At 44.1% G+C, this 19,873-nt stretch overlaps 1 protein-coding gene across 1 annotated transcript in view; it reads right to left on the bottom strand.

Moving 5' to 3' along the window:
- The window catches only part of slc2a9l2 (solute carrier family 2 member 9, like 2), a 492,038-nt gene that overhangs the window by 239,943 nt on the left and 232,222 nt on the right, over positions 1 to 19,873 (bottom strand). The window contains exon 7 of the mRNA XM_041191251.1: positions 3,334 to 3,466. Coding sequence (XP_041047185.1) covers positions 3,334 to 3,466 — 133 coding nt within the window. The remainder of the gene's footprint in view (positions 1 to 3,333; positions 3,467 to 19,873) is intronic.

The raw sequence follows: 19,873 nt of genomic DNA, 5'->3' as shown, positions 1-19,873 counted from the left end.
ACAATAATGGGGAGTCTTTTGCAAGGACTTCCCCAAGTTGTTGTTCATCTAGATGATGTCCTGATCACGGTAAATGGAAGCCCAAAAATTTGGCCATTGATGAAGTAGCTGAAGATGGTTGCGCCGAGGACACTACCCTGAGGAACTCCTGCAGTGATGTCCTGGAGCTGAGATGACTGACCTCCAACAATCACAACCATCTTCCTTTGTGCTAGCTATGACTCCAAGCAGCAGAGAGTTTTCCCCCAATTCCCATTGACTCCAGTTTTGCTAGGGCTCCTTGATGCCACACTTGGTCAAATGCTGCCTTGATGCCAAGTGCAGTCACTCTCACCTCACCTCGGGAGTTCAGCTCTTTTGTCCATCTTTGATCCAAGGCTGTAATGAGGTCAGGAGCTGAGTGGTCCAGGAGGAATCCAAACTGGGCATTAGTGAGCAGGTTATTGCTAAGCAAGTGCAGCTTGATAGCACTATTGATGGCCCCTTCCATTACTTTACTGATGATCGAGAGTAGACTGATGGGCTGGGTTGAGCTTTTTGTGTACAGGACATACCTGGGCAATTTTCCACATAGCTGGGTAGATGCCAGTGTTGTAGCTGTACTGGAATAGTTGGCTAGGGGCGCGGCAAGCTCTGGAGCACAAATCTTCCGTACCATTGCCGGAATATTATCAGGGTCCATAGCCTTTGCAGTATCCAGTGCCTTCAGCCATTTCTTGATATCACTTGGAGTGAATCAACTTGGCTGAAGACTGGTATCTGTGATGTTGAGGAACACTGGAGGAAGCCGAGATGGATCATCCACTTGGCACTTTTGGCTGAAGATTGTAGCAAATGCTTCAGTCTTATCTTTAGCATTGATGTGCATCCAGCATTGAGGATGGGGATATTTTTGGAGCCTCCTCCTCCAGTGAGTTATTTAATTGCCCACCATTAACGACTTGATGTAGCAGGACTGCAGGGTTTAGATCCGAACCGTTGGTTGTGGGATTGCTGATGGTTACGTACCCTCTAGATATGCTATTCAGCTGTAGCTGTTGGTGTGCAGGGCTCATGTCCAGTTTAGTGTAGGACTTGCCTCCAGCTAGCTTTGCATTGGGATAGGACATTTATCTAGTTTAGTTGCCTCATTGTAGTTCCCACAAATGCGAATAGTTTGATCTGTTTTCATCACAGGGACTATGGGCACTGCCCACTCTGAAAATTGGACTGGCTGGATGATGCCTAGCTTCTCTAAGTGGCATGATTCTGCATTCACCTTCTCCTTTAGGGCATAAGACACAGGTTTGGTCTTAAAGAAACAGGGTGTCACCTACGAATTTATATATATTTTTGCTTGCAAGCCTCTTACCTTTCTCAGCCAATCACGAAATATGCTGTTGTATTTCCTTAACAGCCCAGGAGCAACTCCTGTTCTCACTTGAAATATTTCAGCCTAGTTGAGCTTAATTTTTTGTAACTAATTTTGGCCCGGAAGACTAGATCCTTCATCAATTACAATGATCATTGGAAACTGGGCTGCCTGTGGCCTATAGGACCTTTACCTGTATGGACTCTCCAGTGTAAGTCTTCAATTGAGTTTGCGCCAGATTCAGTGGCTGGGTACCTTCATTTAGGTAATTAAATTGGTGCTCTCCCACTACTGTGGTTGAGGCCCCCGTGTCTACCTCCATGACTAATGGCTTCCTATTCACTTGAATGGCGACGGTTATTGGTTCAGTTTTTACTGCTTTAATATTTTACAAGGAACAGATATTGTTATTGGCAGATTCAGGTTCTGTTATATTATTCACTTCAATCATTTTGGTCTGCTGTCTTATGGGCTGTTTCAATTTCGATTGCTTTGTAACGTGCCTTTTCTTGTGGCAGTGATGGCATCTGCCTCCTTGAATCTGCAGGTGTCAGGTACGTGGTTATGCCACATCTGTGACAGATTAACTTCAGATTCGCTGCTGAATTTCTTCCACTAGGCCTTTCCGTTTTTCGAGCAGCAGAGACTGTCTCTCGCTTCGCTGCTGTCTCTCTGGTTTTTGTGCGATGCTCGCTGTCAGGTTCCCGCCCCAACTGAAGCATGGTGCCATGTTGCAAATTCTGTAAAGTCTGTGAGTCCCTCGCAGCACTTTCCATGGCTATTACTATTTCCATAATGCGCTTCAAATCACTTCAAAACTTCTGCAAGTAAACAACGCTTAATGTCATCATCATGAACGGCACAAACTAACTGATCCTGCAACATGTCATTGAGTGTGCCTCCAAAGTCACAGTGCTCAGTCAACTGCTTCAACTTCACTTTATAAGTTGCGATGGACTCTCCCGGGGCCTTTATTCTGGAGTTAACTTAAACATCTGCATTATTACCGATGACTTCGGCTGAAAATGTGTCTTCACAAGGTCTACCAATTCATTAAAAGATTTAGAATTGGGTGTGTTCGGGGGCCGTCAGACTGCGGATGAGATTATATATGTCTTGCTACTGCAGACATTCTAAAGAATTGCTTTCTGCTTCTCCTCTGATGTTATTCCATTTGCCACAAAATAAAAAGCAAGGCGCTCTACATACTGGCTCCAGTCTTCCATGGGTGCATCATAAAAGTCAACTCTGCCTAAGAGTGGCAAGGCTGGTGGGTATACTTTTCTTTCCTTTTTTTCAGAACTGATGTACTCACATTCACAAAGCGAGATGCAGCATCAGAGCTATTTTACCCCCGTCTCCAAATGTAATGATTTGATGTACTGGACAAGTTTCTTACTTGAAACAGAGAACTTTATTATAGATCTCTTTTAGAAGCTACATGCTTGAACCAGGTCCACAACTAGAAAGCTCCCCCCACCGGATTACCCATGCTTAGGGCTCCCTCGTCAGAACAATCGTGTGACCCTAATAGGCAGTAGGAAAAGCTATACCTTCAATCACTACAGTCAGCCTTTTATATTCCACTGCTCTGCAATTAACTCTCCTCACTTTTAGCCCATGTGGACAAGTTGAAAGAACATAGAGATCTAAAATTCCTACAAATTGTACTCTTCTCTCCCCTCCTCCAGAAAAAGATTGAAATCATACTCTGAGATTCTGTACAAGTGCTAGAAGCCAACTTATTAATCAGGGCTCAGCACTTCATGCCCCTGATATCTGTCAACCCATGAACAGTCCCTTTGGAAGTTAAACATATTGTATATAATTGGTCAGATATGTCATGATGAATCATTAAAATGTTCCAGAAACAATTTATATCTACTAAGTTACTGAAAGCTGACAAGTGCACTTTATGGTTCTTCATGTTAGTTGCTGTGAACATACTTTTCAGAATTAAACTTCATTGGGTATGGATTTACCTTTCTTGGCTCGAGAAATATCATTCTTTTCAAACAGCAAGTACTGAGGGCTCTCAGGAAGAAAGGGCAGTACAATGAGTTGTATCACAGCTGGAACTGCATTTAGTCCAAACAATAAAGGCCAACTGGACTCCTTGAAAAGATTGAAAACAAAACCAACATTACACTTGAAAGAATATCAAACAGCAGTAATAAAAACAGAAAATTCTGGTAATATTCAGCAGGTCTAGCAGCATTCTTGGAGAGAACAGCAGAGTTAACGGTTTGAATTTTCATTCACAAATCCCAATCCTGCCATCAAGAGAAACTGGGAACCCACACAAGCCCAACACCAGGACTAGTGGGTGATTTTCAAGATTGTTCTAAAGGGCAAGGTCAGTGCTGTCTATAGTAGGATCCTGGGGATACTGTGCAGTGGAGGGAAGTCACGATGAGAGGGGGTAGTGGGATGCAGTAGGGTGGCAGGTAGGGGGTCATGGACAGATAAGGGATGGTCTCATGGTGGGGGGGAGACAGACAAAACAGGTGGCTTGGATAACAGGAGTAGGGTCAGGGTGGTCATGGCAATGGCAATGAGTGTAGGCTCCGAAGGAAGAGAAGTCATGTTGAGGGTAATGGTTATAGGTGCAAGGCTAACTGAAGCCCACACAATAGCAGGTTTGTTCCTGCCTCATGACTCTCATAACATCAAGATCCCAACAGGGTTGGGAGCTGCAGCAAAGTCTGCGCTGATGGGCTACTCAAGTTGATAGAGGCAGAGGCAGTGGAACAGAGGGACGCATGGAGGGAGGCGGGGGGGAGGGCGGCAACAATGTGCCAGTTTAGAACCTCGAGGGTCTCAGTTTGATGGCCATGGCTAATGATGGGCTTGGTGGAATGTCTATGATGGCAGGGCAAGCATCTCTTGAATGCGTCTCGAGGGTGATGGAGGGAAGCCAAAAAGTTTTTGAAGGTGAGCGCACAGACCTGGCACATGGATGTATAAACAAGAGGAGAACTCACATGTGGTCCTCCAGGGCAGGCTTCACCATGGTGGGGTGTGGGGAGGCCTGGAGTAAGGCTACAGGGCTTCCCATTGCCTGAAATACTCAGGGCCGGAGGGACAGCTTCAAGGAATATGCCGACCAGATGGATCACTACAATTTGTTCACAGATCACCGCAGGAATACATGATGCTGGCTCCAGGAAACACCACACTTCTGCTAGCAATGGTCCAGCTGAAGAGGAAGCAGTGGGGGCATCACCATCCTACTTGCCTCTGCCACAATATTCACCATGCACTTTGTGCATGCATGGGGAATAAGCTGACCAGCACGAGGTAGCGCTTGGCCAGCCATTCCACTCCCATCCCGAGCAGAAATCACTCTCGCTCCTGCTTCTGCGTCTAGACTGGAAGCACCTCTTCATGCAAAAGATGGACCTGTCTCCCCACAAAGACCAGCCAGTGTTAGCTCATTTAATAATTTTAAGCCTAAGATTTAAAGGTTTTTGATATGAAGGGATATAAAGTTAAGGCGGGTATAAGGAGTAGGATACAGTTCAACCACAATCTCACTGAATGGCAGAATAGGTTTAAGGGGCTGAATGGCTTACTCCTCTTCCTATGTTCCTATGAACACTTTTATGTACCACTTAGTTTTCCAACTGTCTGCAACTATTTGCGACAATGAAAGAAGTCACATGAGAACCCACAGTCAGATCACTTCTCACCCACACACACGTGTCATTATAAATAAAAATGATTCAAGGCACAGCAAGCCTTGCTTCTCCTGGTCCCCAAGCAAGAAAAGAATTATCAAGCACATTTCATAAGGGCAAAGCTATCTTAATGAAATGAAAATAAAATGTAATATATTAATCACCAGTTCGAACCCTCCAGTGATGATCCTTCCAGGTTTTGTAGGGTCGGTGAAAGGGGGCCTAATTTACATGGAGCCAGTGGCTGTTTGAACCATTACAGACGCATCTCTGATCCCCGCCTGTCACATGGAGCAGGAAAATCCAGCAACTGATTGTCATTCAGGAGATAGCTTTGGCCTGGTCCTGTCCCCATAACATATACAGCACCTTGTCAGTTCCCTTGTGCAATCCAATTTATTTATCTATTTTAATTTCCATGTTCTTCAGGGTTCCTGACCAATCCCCCTGACTTGAGCCGCCACCCAGTGTGGCTCACATCTACCTACCTGGGCACTGATACTAATGGAGATCCTAATCTCTAGCTCCATGTGGCTGCCCACTGAAATCTCTGGTTTCATTACTGGGGCATACAGTTTGCAGCATGACTGGCCTTGGGAAGACACAGGGTGCATGACGCTCAGCAGTGCTGCAGGGCTATGAGTCCATGGACAAGACGAAGCAAATAATGTACATGTGGATGGAGGACATTGAGCAAGTGATATTTGAGATATCTTGGAGGCATCTCCAAGTTCCATGCCTCAACGTGACAACACATCGTCCTTTCCCTCTTTTGCTTTCCGAAAAGGGCCCAGAACACCAAGGCCAGGGCTGGGACACCAAACCTGAAAGAGGTCAGGGCTGTGGAGGAGAGCACATAGCACAGATTTCACCATCAGGATGTGTGGGTGACTGCAAGCCGCTCCCCCCCCCCCACCCTCCCCCCCGCCTCAGGTACACATGGCCACGGGGCTGATGGAACATTGCAGGCAGTAGCAAGGGCTAATGGGGGGATGGGGGAGCGATGGGCCTTGGGGATGGCATCTTAGGCCCTAATGGTGACGGGTGACTCCAAGTTATGAAGGCGTTCAGCCTGGGAGGCATTGACCAGTGGCAAACCCAGCTCAGGCATGGGTTTGGACAAAGGACAATGGAAATGGGGGTGTTGAGCATGACTTCATCCCATGACTGTGGGGGGTTTCCCCTTCAGGTCCCACAGCGGCAGTCCCAGCGCTTGGAGAGAAGTCCCACCTTCGATATTAGGAGGAGACACATCTGTCTGAGGGTGCAAATCGCCACCTTCCGAGGCAGCTGGCACCAACCCAGAGACACACAGTGGGTTAACAGTGGGGACAGAGTGGAAAGCACCAAATGAAGATCACAGTGAAGAGCCTCAGGAATCTCCCTATGGGACTGAGTACTTGGACACGCAGCAGCCGAGAGGTGACTATCTGACTAAGTTCCCTGAGATATTGCAAACTCATGCACTCTGAATGGAGGAGTTTACCGTAGTCATAATTTCGAGCATGTGTTGGGTTGGGGAGCGCATGATGCGCAGCCATGGGAGATTGGCCAGCCTTGTGGTGAGCCCCAGTGCAGCAACACATGCAGTCTACACAAGAAGTGTGAGATCTCCTGCACAGTGGTACTAGCTCTGTAGCAGCACTGGGAGAGGAGCTAGAGTCACTGGACTGTACTATCTTACAGATGGTAGATTGGTGGCTAGAGGTGATGGCTGCAGTGCCCCAGCACCGTAACCCATTCAGCCATCAGACCTAGGGCTAAGCAATCAGGATAGGAGGCTGAGGGATCCAGGCATTTTGAGGGAATCTCACCATCCTCTGATTCCTCAGCTCCTCAACCAGATGCAGCATCTGCCAGTCGGGTCCCAGCAACGATGCTTCCCCATCAGGGATGCAGCTCGTACTGTCGCAGGATGGGCCCCAACAGGTCACTGCACAATGAGGCTGACCTTCACGATTCTCACAGTCATGTTGCCAGGCAACTGAGCTGCCTGCCTCCATCTTTGCCAAGGCAACAACGGGAACACTGTGTCGGAGTGTCCGAGAGGGGAGACTACTTCACTCATTGGGTTACTGTAGCATTTAGAGAAATTAAGTTGTGTAGAGCAAGTTAACAGACATGTGTAAAGTTAAACAAAAATCATTATCTGTGCAAAATGTTAACTATTTACAAAAAATTTACAGAATATTGGACTCTCCGTGAAGGCAGAAGTCTTTTAATGTCTCACCCGCCACCTCAGCACTGCATCCAGTTGGCCTTCATCAATCCTCATATGTGTTAGCTTGCTAGATGCTTTCAAGTCCCTTCTCTTGGTATCTCAAACACTCTTCCCTGCTTTCCAGGTCAACTTTTGCACTCATGGAAGGTTCCCATCATGTGAAGTGCCACTGTATCAGAAGGTGCCACAATAGCATCCTGCATGGACTCCTCATAGCCTCTACAGCGACATCAATCCTTCATCCCTAAGGTCCTTCCTCTTGGCCTTCATCCTCACTCTCCTTCTCCATGTGGAATTCTTCCTCCTCCTCCTCCTGCTGGTCCGCAAAACTGAGGAGAGTTTCTTTCCTCAGCCTCCCCTGGATCCAATACCAGTTTCTCTCTATCAGCACTGTTTAAGACCCCTTACGAGTTTGAACACATGTATCAAATCTCCTTTCAAACCTTCCTTCTCTAAGGAGAATAGCCCCACTTTCTCAAGTCTATCCATATGTCTGAAGACCCTCAATGCTGAAACCATTCTTGTAAATCTTTACTGCACCCTCTCTAAAGCCTTCACATCCTTACTAAAGTGCCCAGAAATGGAAATATTCTAGTTGTGCATGAACTAGTGTTTTATAAATTTCATCATAACCTTGTTGCTTTTGTACTCTACACTTCCATTTTTATTTTATAAAGCCCAGGATCTGGTATAGATTTTACTTGCTTTCTCAGCTGCCTTGCCACCCCCAATAGATTGTGCATCAAACCTCCAGGTCCCTCTGCTCCAGCACGCCCATTAGAATTGTACCCTTTTATGTATATGTTGCCTATCTTCTTCCCTTCTGCCAAAATGTATCACTTCACATGTCTCTGTGTCCGTCCATTCCACCAGATTATGTCCTCTCGAAGTCCATCACTATCCCCCTCACAGTTCAATACACTTACCACCGGGAAATTCTGAAATTGTGCTCTGCACATGCAAATCTCATGTCTTATTATGTCATGAAAAGCATTGACCTTAATACTGGCCACTAGAGAACGCAACTGCCTACCTTCCTACAGCCCAAAAAAAGCCATTCACCATTACTCTCTGTTTTCTATCCTTTAACCAGTCCTCTGGTAGGTGCCTACTTATTAACTCTGGTGTTAATTAGGGACAAAATGGCCTGGTGTGTTGTCCTGTAAGAAGGGTAGTAGATTGAGGGAAGGTCCCTTTCTTTGAAAACAGGAGGGAAGGACGAAAGGCAGTCATGCAAAAGAAAACTTCAATGATGAGATGTGTTCTGATGCTATTTGCAATGGTTACTCATCAATACTTGAAGAACCCTTCACCATGATGCTCTATTCCATTTAATTCTGATTCCAACAGAGCCAGGGCTGCTCTCAGGCAGTGCCAAAGTGTTTTTAATGGAGAAGTCATTAGGGCACACCAGATTATAACTATTCATGACATGTGATTTGGAGTGTCTTTCAGAGCTCCTCCGGCCTATCCGGGCAGAGAAGGCCTGCCTTTAAAACTCAACAATCTGTTCAATAATCAACCCAGTAAAGACATGTGCCTCATTGTAACCTTCCCCTGCTGCTGTTTGGATCACATTTCATGGGGTGATTATCCATGGGAGCAGACCCTGGAGAGGTCAGAGAGCACCATATAAATCTCAGCCTAATTTGCTTTGAGTGCATTGCAAGTTTAATAGTAGGAAACTGGAAGCTGTAGAGCCATTGGACTGCTTTAGCATATTTTGAAATTAGGGAATAGGGGACTCACTGGACACACTGGGGAGAGTGCCAAAAAGCCTGAAGGAGCTCGCTAAGAGATGTAATGGAGGAAAATGAAGAAATGGTTTTTTGCCCAATTTTCCTGCTGTAAAAATTTTCCTGGCCAGAAATATGCCACCAACATGCTGACTATGGCAACAAAATTCAATACCTGTGTGCTTTTGATAGTTTGCTTTTAGTATCATGCAAAACAAACCCAATTAAATATAAAATCATTACTGCTGGATTGATTACAAGTCAGTAATACAATCAAATGATTCACACCACATTATAAGGAAGGGACTTGAAGCTTGAGCATTTTATACTCTTCAGCTGAACCCTGTAATTTCATTAAGTGCTAGATTAAAAATGACTCTCTTGTCTCTCTAATATATGTCTGCTTCAATTTCATGTGGGAGTTTTATTCTCATAGTCTTGTATTGTTGGGAACCGCTGCTGTTTTGCAAACACCTAGGGGTAGAAATTGAATGGGCTTAAAATAGATATAAATAATACCCAATTTCAGAGACCAACATGCCCCCCCAAGGTTGCCCGAAAGATGTTCAACCCAACATTGAGATATGTTGTTTGCCTGGGGGTCTCTGGCATTTAAAAAGAACCTTTAAAGTTAAAACATTCCAAGGGACTTCATAGACCCATTAGCAAACAAAATCTGATACCCAACCAGAGAAGGACATTTTAAGACAGCTGACTACAAGTGTAGTCAAAGAGTTATGTTTTAAGAGTGGCTTAAAGGAAGAGATAGAGGTGGAGAGGGTTAGGCAGGGAATTCCAGAACTTGGGCCTAGATGACTGAAAGCATGAGTGCCATTGGTGGGACAGAGGAAGAAGGGAATAGTCTAATACAGCCTGGGATTTCAGTGGCGTGAGAACAGATCTGGCACAGATAAATTGGAATCAAATACAAGCAAAATAATGCAGCTGTTAGAAATCTGAAATAAGTCCACTTCCCATGGATGAATTAAAAAAATTAGGTTTTCCTTCTTGTTGGTTCCCTCACCATCTGCCGCAGACCCAGACTAGCAGCTAAGTCTTTTTGCACTTGGCCAGTTGGGTCAGTAGTGGTGCTACCGAGACACTCTTGATGATGGACATTGAAGTCCCCCATCCAGAGTACATTCTGTGCCCTTGCCACCTTCAGTGCTTCTTCCAATTGCGTTCAACATGGAAGATTACTGGTTCATCAACTGAAGTTTGGGGGGGATGGGGGGGGGTAGTAGGTGGTAATCAGCAGGAGATTTCTTTGCCCATGTTTGACCTGATGCCATGAGACTTCGTGAGGCCCAGAGTCAATATTGAGGACTCCCATGGCAAATCCCTCTTGACTGTATACCACTGTGCCACCAGCTCTGGTGAGTTTGCCCTGCTGGTTGAATAGGATATACCCAGGGATGGTGATGCTGATGTCTGCGACATTGTCCATAGGGTATGATTCAGTGAGCATGACCATGTCAGGCTTTCCTTGATTAGCCTATGGGACAGTTCTCCCAATTCTGCCAATTCACGGGGATTTCCAGGAGCCCGTCAACAATGATGTCATCAAGTAGAGTCTTCAAAGAATTGTCATAGCGACTTGAAACATTAACTCCATTTCTCTGTCAATAGATGCTGTCAGGCCTGCTGATTTTTTTCCAGCCTTTTCTGTTTTTGTTTCAGATTTCCAGCATCCACAGTATTTTGCTTTTAGCCAATCACATTACAGTGATCTTGCCAATAAGTAATCAGGAAGAAATAAATACTGATTATCATTCACTTTTAATATCATTTTACAGAGAGCAAAATAAATGTTTGAAAAACACACATCAGATTAAACTTAAATATCATAAACAAACTTCAAAGAAAATGTTGGATTCTTTTTAAATGAAGAAATTTGACATTCCACAAAGTTTTTCAGGACCAGAGAGATTTTTCAGCAGTAATTATGGGCTGGATTTTTATTTTGGGGTCGGGGCCCAATGTCAGGTGAACTTCCCGTCTCACCCCGCATCGTGTCAAAGTCAGATGCCTGACACAGTTTCTTTAAGGAATGGCCAATAGCAGCCGGGGTGAGCACTTGCCATCCAGTTAGAAATGGTGGACAGGTTCCAGAGGCTGAAGGGCCAATAGGAAGACCTCCAGCAATGACACACCAGCAGCCCCACCAGCATTTTCGTGTTTAACTGCAAAATGAAGATTCCAGAAGTTGTTGTCATTTCCAGAAGAGTATTAACAATGAACACTAACAATTTCTCCCTCACTAATACCACAAAATTCAGGCCATTTATTCTCTGTATGATAGCCAGAAGGAGATTCAAATCGGTAAATTCCTTCTGAATATATTTCAAATATATTCTACAAGCACCATAAATGGTATAATTATAACAGCTGACTTTGGACAAGAGAAATGTGCAAAATGATCAACTTCTGATGGCAGACAAAATCACTTACTTTCCCGAAGATTGTGAGCTAAATGGTTTGACATTGCTCTGTGGATTTATTGCATTTTAGAACAATGCACATTATTCATTGCATATGTAGGAGTTACAAAAATACCTGCCATGTAAAATTGTTTCCCTCAGTAATATTTCCCTCTTAATCTAAAAGCAATTTGCCATGAAATATAGCAGAGGGTTCCAACAGGATGGTGGCTTCACAGAAAAGCATTTACCAAACCTTTCCTCATTTGTAATGCAATGACTTAACACATCACTATGTGTGTAATATGTGATATCAAAGAAACAAAAATAATTCACAACATGTGAATTCAGCATTAACTTCTCATGTTCCCCAAACAAAATGAAGGGAAGGAACAACAGCAGCTACTATTTACATAGGGTTCTTAGCATAGTGAAGCATCCCAAGGAGCTTCACAGGAGCATTATCACAGTTTAACACTGATTCACTGAAGGAGGTATTAGAATAGGTGACTAAAGGTTAAGTCAAAAGGATTGATTTTAAGGAACATCATAAAGGAGGAGAAAGAGAAAGAGAGGCAGAAATGAATTTTGGGGCATAGACAGCTAAAGGCACAGCCGTCAATGGTAAGGTGAAGGAAATCGTAAATGCAAGAGCCCAGAATTGCAGGGATCATGAAGGGTTGTAGGGTTGGAGAAGGTTACAGAGATAGAGAAAAAAAAGCAGAAAATGCTGGAAATGCTTTAGCAGATCCAGCAACACTAGACAAAAATAGTTTAATTTTTCAGGAAACAATCTCTTTTGTTGAATATCATGCCCAGCATTAACTTAACTTTCTCTTTCAGATACTGAACAACCTACCATGTGTTGGATAGTTCTTTCCTTATCCTTTATAAGGACAGATGTGAAAAGCAATAAACTAATATTATTATTTCAAGACATCCTTTTTAAGAGTAAACATAGAGTAGTGCTACATCAAAAAATTTCCATGTAAAGAACTACACAGGAATGGTGAACATTAACAATCAAGGCCAGCGACATTCCCTCACTGTGAGATAGTATAAGTTTCTGCTGAGTAAAACCACTGTCTCCTGAACTCCTTGCACTTGTTGTTGGGGTGAGGCTGGAGGAGACAGGAGTGAAGGGTTTAAGAAGACTGCCTGCCAAAGAGAAAAGTAGCCAAGGGTTATCTTTGTATTTCAGGATAATCCAGGATTAGTGAGCAGATTTAGCAGATGAGAGCTGGACCTAACGTTGCTTTTATGTGGTAAGATCAGGTCTGGCATTGACTGGCTAAGCCAATTTGTCCATGATATCCATTTAAGTCTGTGCCCTTGGACTTAAGGGGGCTGGAATAAAGCCTGCACTGGAGGAATAGATAGAGTGAGAGAGAGCTGTGATTTTAGAGGGAATTGATGGTGAATGTGAAGGTTAAGCAGAATGGTAACTAAAACTGTTGTCATGAAAGGCTAGATTCTTGGAATTTTTAAAGCACAGTTGTAAGTGAATCAGGAGGGAGTTTATTACCAGGGCAGTCACAGAAGGAAGTAGCATTGGGAAGGGGAAAGGGCTGTGTGCAGACAGTGCAGGAAGGAAAGTGGAGCTAAAGCCATAACCAATCAACCATGATCTCACTGAATGGCGGAGCAGGCTCGAGAGGACGAATGGCCTACTCCTGCTCCAAACAAGAGTCACACAGACTCAAAATGTTAACTCTGTTTCTCTCTCCACAGATACTGCCAGCCCTGCTGAGCTTTTCCAGCATTTTCTGTTTTTATTTCAGGTTTCCAGCATCTGCAGTATTTTGCTTTTATACTCCTGCTCCTATTTCTTATGGTCTTATGCAACAAGGAAGTGATCAGATAGCCTTATCTGTGATAGACATGATGGAAGTAGCAAGGCCAAGTGAGAGCCATGAAAGTGGGTTAGTGAGTTTATACTGAAGGAGAGGTTAAGGTAAGACAAGGGGGCTTTGAACTCAAAGGGGAGAGAGAGCATGATGAATTGAGATACAGATTGAAATTACTGAGAATGAGATGTCATTCAGCAGAGGCTGAGAGAGGAAAGCATTGAAGACATGTCAGTGAGAACATTTGCATTCTGCTTGGTTGAGTCTGGATGAAGGGAAAAAATAAAATATTTCCAATCAACCTTTTCTTAAGGTCCAAGATCATATATGCCTGCCATGGTGAGATGAAAATATGATGGCTAGAAAAACAAATTAAATTATTGAGCGTGATCACTGTTGTGCAGGGCTGATACCTAAGAGAATCTTGATAATTATCTAAATAGCTGCAGCATCATTTGTATGCATGAGTATTTATTTTAATTATTTGCACATTTTGCTTCAATTGAAAGCAGTCTGATACTTGGCAGCTTGCCATCTAATATCTTTACAGTCATCATTGTTACATGGTCATAATAATAGTTGGTCACCAGCTGCCAAATAAATAACTAGGCCCCAAAATTCCTCAAGATGCTATCCTGATAGCCAAACCAAAAAAATGTCTAGCAGTGCCACACAGCACTAGCTTTGCTGGTTCACTGCATTTGCATGGCCCATGTGGGTGGATGTGCTATTTTAGAAACACCTCCAGTGCCTTCATGACCTGTAACTGTTGGAAACTCCAATACCCATCCACTCTGGAGTGAGGCTGTCAATGTTGATGGCAAGTGGAGTCTCTATGTCCTGGCCCATAACATTGATCTTCCTGACACTGATTGTCAGTCAAAACTCTTTGCAGGTCCAGGAGAACCAAACAACAAGCTGTAGCCATCCTGCAACCATGTCTCTGTATTGGCTATTTGATCGTACTTATGAATCTCTATTTGCGCTATCAGTTCATCTGTTTTGTTTTGATGTTACATGCATTCAGATACAGAGCCTTAAACTTTGTCCTTTTATTATTTTTGTAACTTCCAGTCTTATCTGTTGCTTTACTTTTAGACTTGTACTTTCTGTCCTTTCCTGTTAAGGCCTGTTTATCATTTCCCAAATTCATACCTTTCTCTCTTGCCTTGTCTCTTTGGTATACCACATTTGATCCTTTGCCCCACTATTTAGTTTAAAACCCTCTCTACATCCCTAGTTATGTGATTCGCTAGAACACTAGTGCCAGCACGGTTCAAGTGTTGACCATCCCATGGTACAACCCTCACTTTTCCCAACACCAGTGCCAGTGCCCACAAACTGGAACCCACTTCTCCCACACCAGTCTTTGAGCCATGCATTCATCTTTCTAATTTTATGTACCCTCTGCCAATTTGCTTGTGGTTCAGCTAATAATCCAAAGAGTATAATCTTTGACGTTCTGCTTTTTAATTTAGTGCCTAGCTCCACATACTGGCTATACAAAACATCTTTCCTAGTTCTACCTATATTGTTGGTACCTACATGGACCATGACAATTGGAGCCTCCCCTTCCCACTGCAAGTTCCTCTCCAGCCCTGAGCAGATGTCCTGAACCCTGGCACCAGGCAGGCAACACAGCTCACTCTTTGCTGCAGAGAACAATGTCAATCCCCCTACTGTACTGTTCCCTAATACCACTACATTCCTTTTTGCTCTGCCCACTTGAATGGCTTTTTGTACCACGGTGCCATGGTCAGTCAGCTCATCCATCCTACAACCCCACTGTCATCCAAACAAGGTGAGAGAATCTCAAACCTATTGGACAATTTCAGAAACTGACAGTCCTGCACTCCTGCCCCGTGGGTCCCCTTACCTGTCTCACTCACTGTCACACCCTCCTGACCACTGACCAAATCAGAAGATCCTATCCTAAGTGGTGTGACTGCCTCCTGGTGCAAACCATCCAGGTAACTTTCCCCCTCTCTGTTGTGTCGCAGTATCTGCAGCTCAACCTCCAGCTCAATGACTTGGGGCCAAAGCTACTCGAGCCGCAAACTCTTACTGCAGACATGCAGCCCTGGAGCACACTGACATCCAGCAGCTCCCATATGCTGCAGCCTTAACACATTACCTGCCCTTCCATTTTTAATGTGTATTAATCAATTATTTAATTATATTATTCTCTTATTTATGTTGCATTTTTATATATTTTATTAACATTACCTTCAGTTTGTACACTATTTTAAAGACTGGAACAGAAGTTAACCACTTGCCAAATACGCTCCAAACAGCTAGCTCCTTTCCCTGTAGTAGGGTAAGAACCAATTCTTACCGTCATGATAATGAAAGAAAAAATACCAAACTGATTCCGAAAATATTGGACTTTAAAAAAAAAAGACCTGAGTTTTTAAAATGCACACAAGCCACTGGCTGGAATGCTGCAGGGTGACTCCCTAAGAGATAATGGAACCCTACCCTGTTGCCAGACAAGGCACTGCCAAAGACATCCAGAAACTAATTGCTCCCTCCAGTAAAGACAATGGGACATAATGGAAGATGAGTAGCATATCATCAAGAAATCCTGTGAGCAATGCCCAGACAGATTTGTGAATTTTCTTCCCACTTGGAATATACAAAGAGAGGTTAAAAGTCAGCCGAAAAGCTGTCCCGGTGTCTGTCTGTTGGTGGGTGCTCTGAGAGAGAGCAAGAGCTGGAAGTTTGACTTAGAAGTAACAATCACACACAGTACCCCTACAAATCACCACTTTGCAGGTATCCCCATCTCTCTCCCTCTCTACTGAATTCAACACTACTGGAACCTCAAAACTGGTTATTCATCCATTGGGATCATTTCTACTAGAATCTCGAATCGCAACGGCTGCAATGCTCAATCACCTACCCCGACGAGTCAAGAACAGTTCTGTATACCTTTTTTAATATATATATTCACTTACTTCAAGCTATATTCTTACTTTTAACCTGCATGACCATATATGCATGTGTTTTATCCTTTCTTGCCTTTAGTAGTTAATAAAGTTATTCTTACCTTTAATTCAAAAAAGTCTGATCAAATTGGTTCCTTCAAAACCAGAACAATTGGGTCTGGGAAAAAGGTATCTGGTTAAAGGTTAAATCTCGTTCCAACCAACAGAAGGGGTGGGGGTGCTGAATAAAGACAGGCAGCCAGTTCATCCCTCCTCACCTGGGGCATAACAATTTGGGGATGTCCCAGCCAGACAGTGACAAATTTAGGGGTCTTGCATGGATCAACTACTTTGGGGAACCTCAACCTGGTGGTGGGGGTGGGGGGAGGTGGGGGGATTGAGGGAGGTGGGTTGAACACTGCAAGGTGGGAAGATAAACAAAGTAAAAGGAAGAAAACACCTCCTTCCCTCCTTCCCCCGCCCCCCACACTTACCAAACTCCCCCACTCACCAACTCTCAGGTATGCACTCAGTTTCTCAGGTCACTTTTCCCTCTTCCCCAAGCAAGCCCTAGCCGTGCAGCCAATCAAGAGCCACCCCAGCCTTACAGCTGGTCTGGTAGGTAGAGATCTGCCCGTGATCCCCCCTAAAATTGATGTGGTGCTGCCTGCGAAGCCTGACGCTGATGACCGTGAGTGCTGCCCGGAGCAAGGTAGGCAAAGAAACCTCGATGTCCTGAGCGATGTACAGTTGAGAAACACATCGCGTGATAGCCAGATGATCCAGCGTGGGGGGGGGATGATTCCAGCGTGGGGGGGGGGATGATTTCGGCGTGGGGGGGATGATTCCGGTGTGGGGGGGATGATCCAGCGTGGGGGGGATGATTCCGACGAGCAGGACTTACAATGAGATGCTAAAGTATTGAAATGAGGTTCCTGACGTGCTGTGGTGGGAAACACGGCCCACCATTGATGGGTGGACTGGCAAACTGGTTTCACAACAGCATAAAACTTATTTTTTGCCCATTTCGCCATATTGTCCACTCAGGCCACCAAATATGTCCACCAACAACAGGAGCAGAAAATTCCACCTTTAGTCTATGTACACAGTACTTTGCAGTTACTGCTAATTACAGACTAGACTAGGTTTACAAGAACAAGATTAATGCTTTAAACTCCCCCAATTATCAAAGCTGTTAAAAGGTGTCTTTTAATATCCTTGTGCCTGAAATATAAATACTTAACTCTAAGAGCCTCCTCCAAGGCTTGCAAGCTGGGCACAATTAGCAGAAAATCACCATGTTGATTAATTTGATCTGGGGGCGGGTCTGGTTTCCATCACAATGCTATTTAAACCCAAACCCTAAAGACCACAGACTCAGTTTGCGCTGGATGTAATTTGCTTCGAACTTCTTCAAGTCTTTTGTGCTTTTTTGGCAGGCTTTGGGTGAACTGCGTTGAGAGAAAGAGGGCAATCTGGTGGAAACTCCAAGCAACTGTGTTTATAATGTCACTGCACAGTGACAAGAACATCTTTTTCTCTGTTGAGAGCTGATAGGCCAACAATATTGACTTTGCAGTGAATTGAGCGATCAATCGTCAAGAATGAGAATATAATGAACTAATTAAGGTGTACAAGAAAAGGGTCTGATGTTGCATTAATCATTGCAGTGAAATGGCTTAGAAATACGAAAATAGAGCTAAAGAAGACCTGGGCCAAGATTGCCCGGATGGCGAGCGGGGTGGGGGTGCATGGCCCGCTCGCCGATGCATAAAATGATGCGGGATGACATTGGGAATTCTGTCCGACATCACCCCGCCCCAGTTCAATTTTCAGGTAGGTGGGGGCTCAGCAGAAACAGCTGTGCGCCCGCCAACCTGTCAATGGCCAATTGAGGCCATTGACAAAGTCGTTAAACTAATTAATGGACCTGCCCGTCCAACCTTAAGGTTGGCAGGCAGGCCAGGAGCGCTGGTGGGCATTAGAAAAAGCATGAAACCTCATCCACGGGTGGGATGAGGTTTCATGCAGGTTTTTAAAAATGTAATTAAAGTGTATTTAAAAGTGATGGACATGTGTCACATGAGGGGACATGTCAGGGAATTTTTGTTTCTCTATTTTTCAGATTTTTTATTGTGGAGCTGATCTCCCTGAGGCAGCACTTAGCCTCAGGGAGATCAGTGCACTCTTTCATGCGCATGCATGAAATAATGCATTCTCGGCTCAGGGAATCCCCCCTCCGCCCACACAGGGAGTGCATAGCGCTTCCTTGCAGATGTCACGCTGGTCGTGCCCGCTCCTAAACTCCGCCCCCCCACCCACCACCCCTGACGGGGGTAAATTCTGCCCCTGAAGAATTGATGTGGCTCTTACTACATCATGTGGATTGAGGACATGCCTTATTGAAGTAACTTGCCTCATTGAACTAACTTGATGGTCAGCTGGTGCACCTGCTTATCTGTGTAACCCTGATCGCAGCTCAGCTTTTCCAAATTTCCCATACTCTAGGGAGTAGTCCATCGACCAGTACAGATTCCCAGAGTGCAGTGAATTTCAACAAACAATGGACTGGATCTTACTGGAGAAATAGGTGAGTTCACAACACGTGCTGTTTTTAATGCACAAAACCACCAGCAAGTTGTGGATATTAAGAGATACGAGATGAGTATTGAATTTCCAGAACTTTCTGCCTTGCACAAATGGCATTTTATCCTTAGCCTCTGTGTTATTTTATAGGGATTCCTGGATTTTCACATTAATTGCCCTTTAAGTGTGCTGTGGAAAGTGAGGGCTGGAACTTGGCAAAGTAAGTATTTTTGATTTTTAACCATGTGATAATTCTTAATGCAATGGAAATCAATCTCTCTGGCCCAGAAAAGGAAGACACTATTTGATCTCATTCTTGCATGTAGTCAATTGTTGTTAGAGGTTTATTTTATTTATTTTTTAAAAAAATTATTTCTGTCCCTTACACTGAATATAACCTTTTTCCCTCTCCTTTCTTCTTTACGCGATTTGACTCTATTTCACCCTCTTTTTCAATCGTTCTGCTGCTCCTTTCCAATCCTAAAATCTTATTGGTTAAGGAGACAAAACTGTCAGTATGAATGTATGCTAAGGTGCCAGATGCCCCACTGCCCTTGCCATAGCTTTATCAGCCCCCACTCCCAGTAATGGTGAAAAAAGGATTTTCAACCTAAATTGCGCGGATGAAGGTCTGAATAATGGTGAATGCCGTGAGATGTTTCAAAGCACAAGATTTGGTCCGATAAGAGCACACTATAAAAGCAATTATTTTGATATTTGATCTGCTGAACACATTGTTGCTTTTTGAAAATATTCCAAGTCTGTTTATTTTCTATTTGTTTCCTTTTTGAAACTGAATTCTTTCACTGCATTGTCTGTTGCTCAGCCCACACTTCCGTAAATGTATGGATTCTCAAGTTGAATGGTGTTTCCCAAATAATACCCTCCTTAATCATTACATTTGATTCAACTTGCAGCTTCTTTTTGCCTATACAATTGTGGCCATGTGGGCGGAATAGTTCCAGATTTGAACTGTGCAGTACCACTGGCTGCAATAGAGGATTTTCACGCCATATCATCCCAATCCCACGTCATTAATCATGCATTCTCAGGAAACATGCTGTTCTCATGGTGGGCAGGCTCACATTCGCCCGCCATGCCATCG

Source organism: Carcharodon carcharias, chromosome 1, assembly GCF_017639515.1.
Source record: "Carcharodon carcharias isolate sCarCar2 chromosome 1, sCarCar2.pri, whole genome shotgun sequence".
NCBI lineage: Eukaryota > Metazoa > Chordata > Chondrichthyes > Lamniformes > Lamnidae > Carcharodon > Carcharodon carcharias.
Note: the sequence above shows the minus strand (reverse complement) of the source record. Positions and strands in the feature narration are given on the sequence as shown.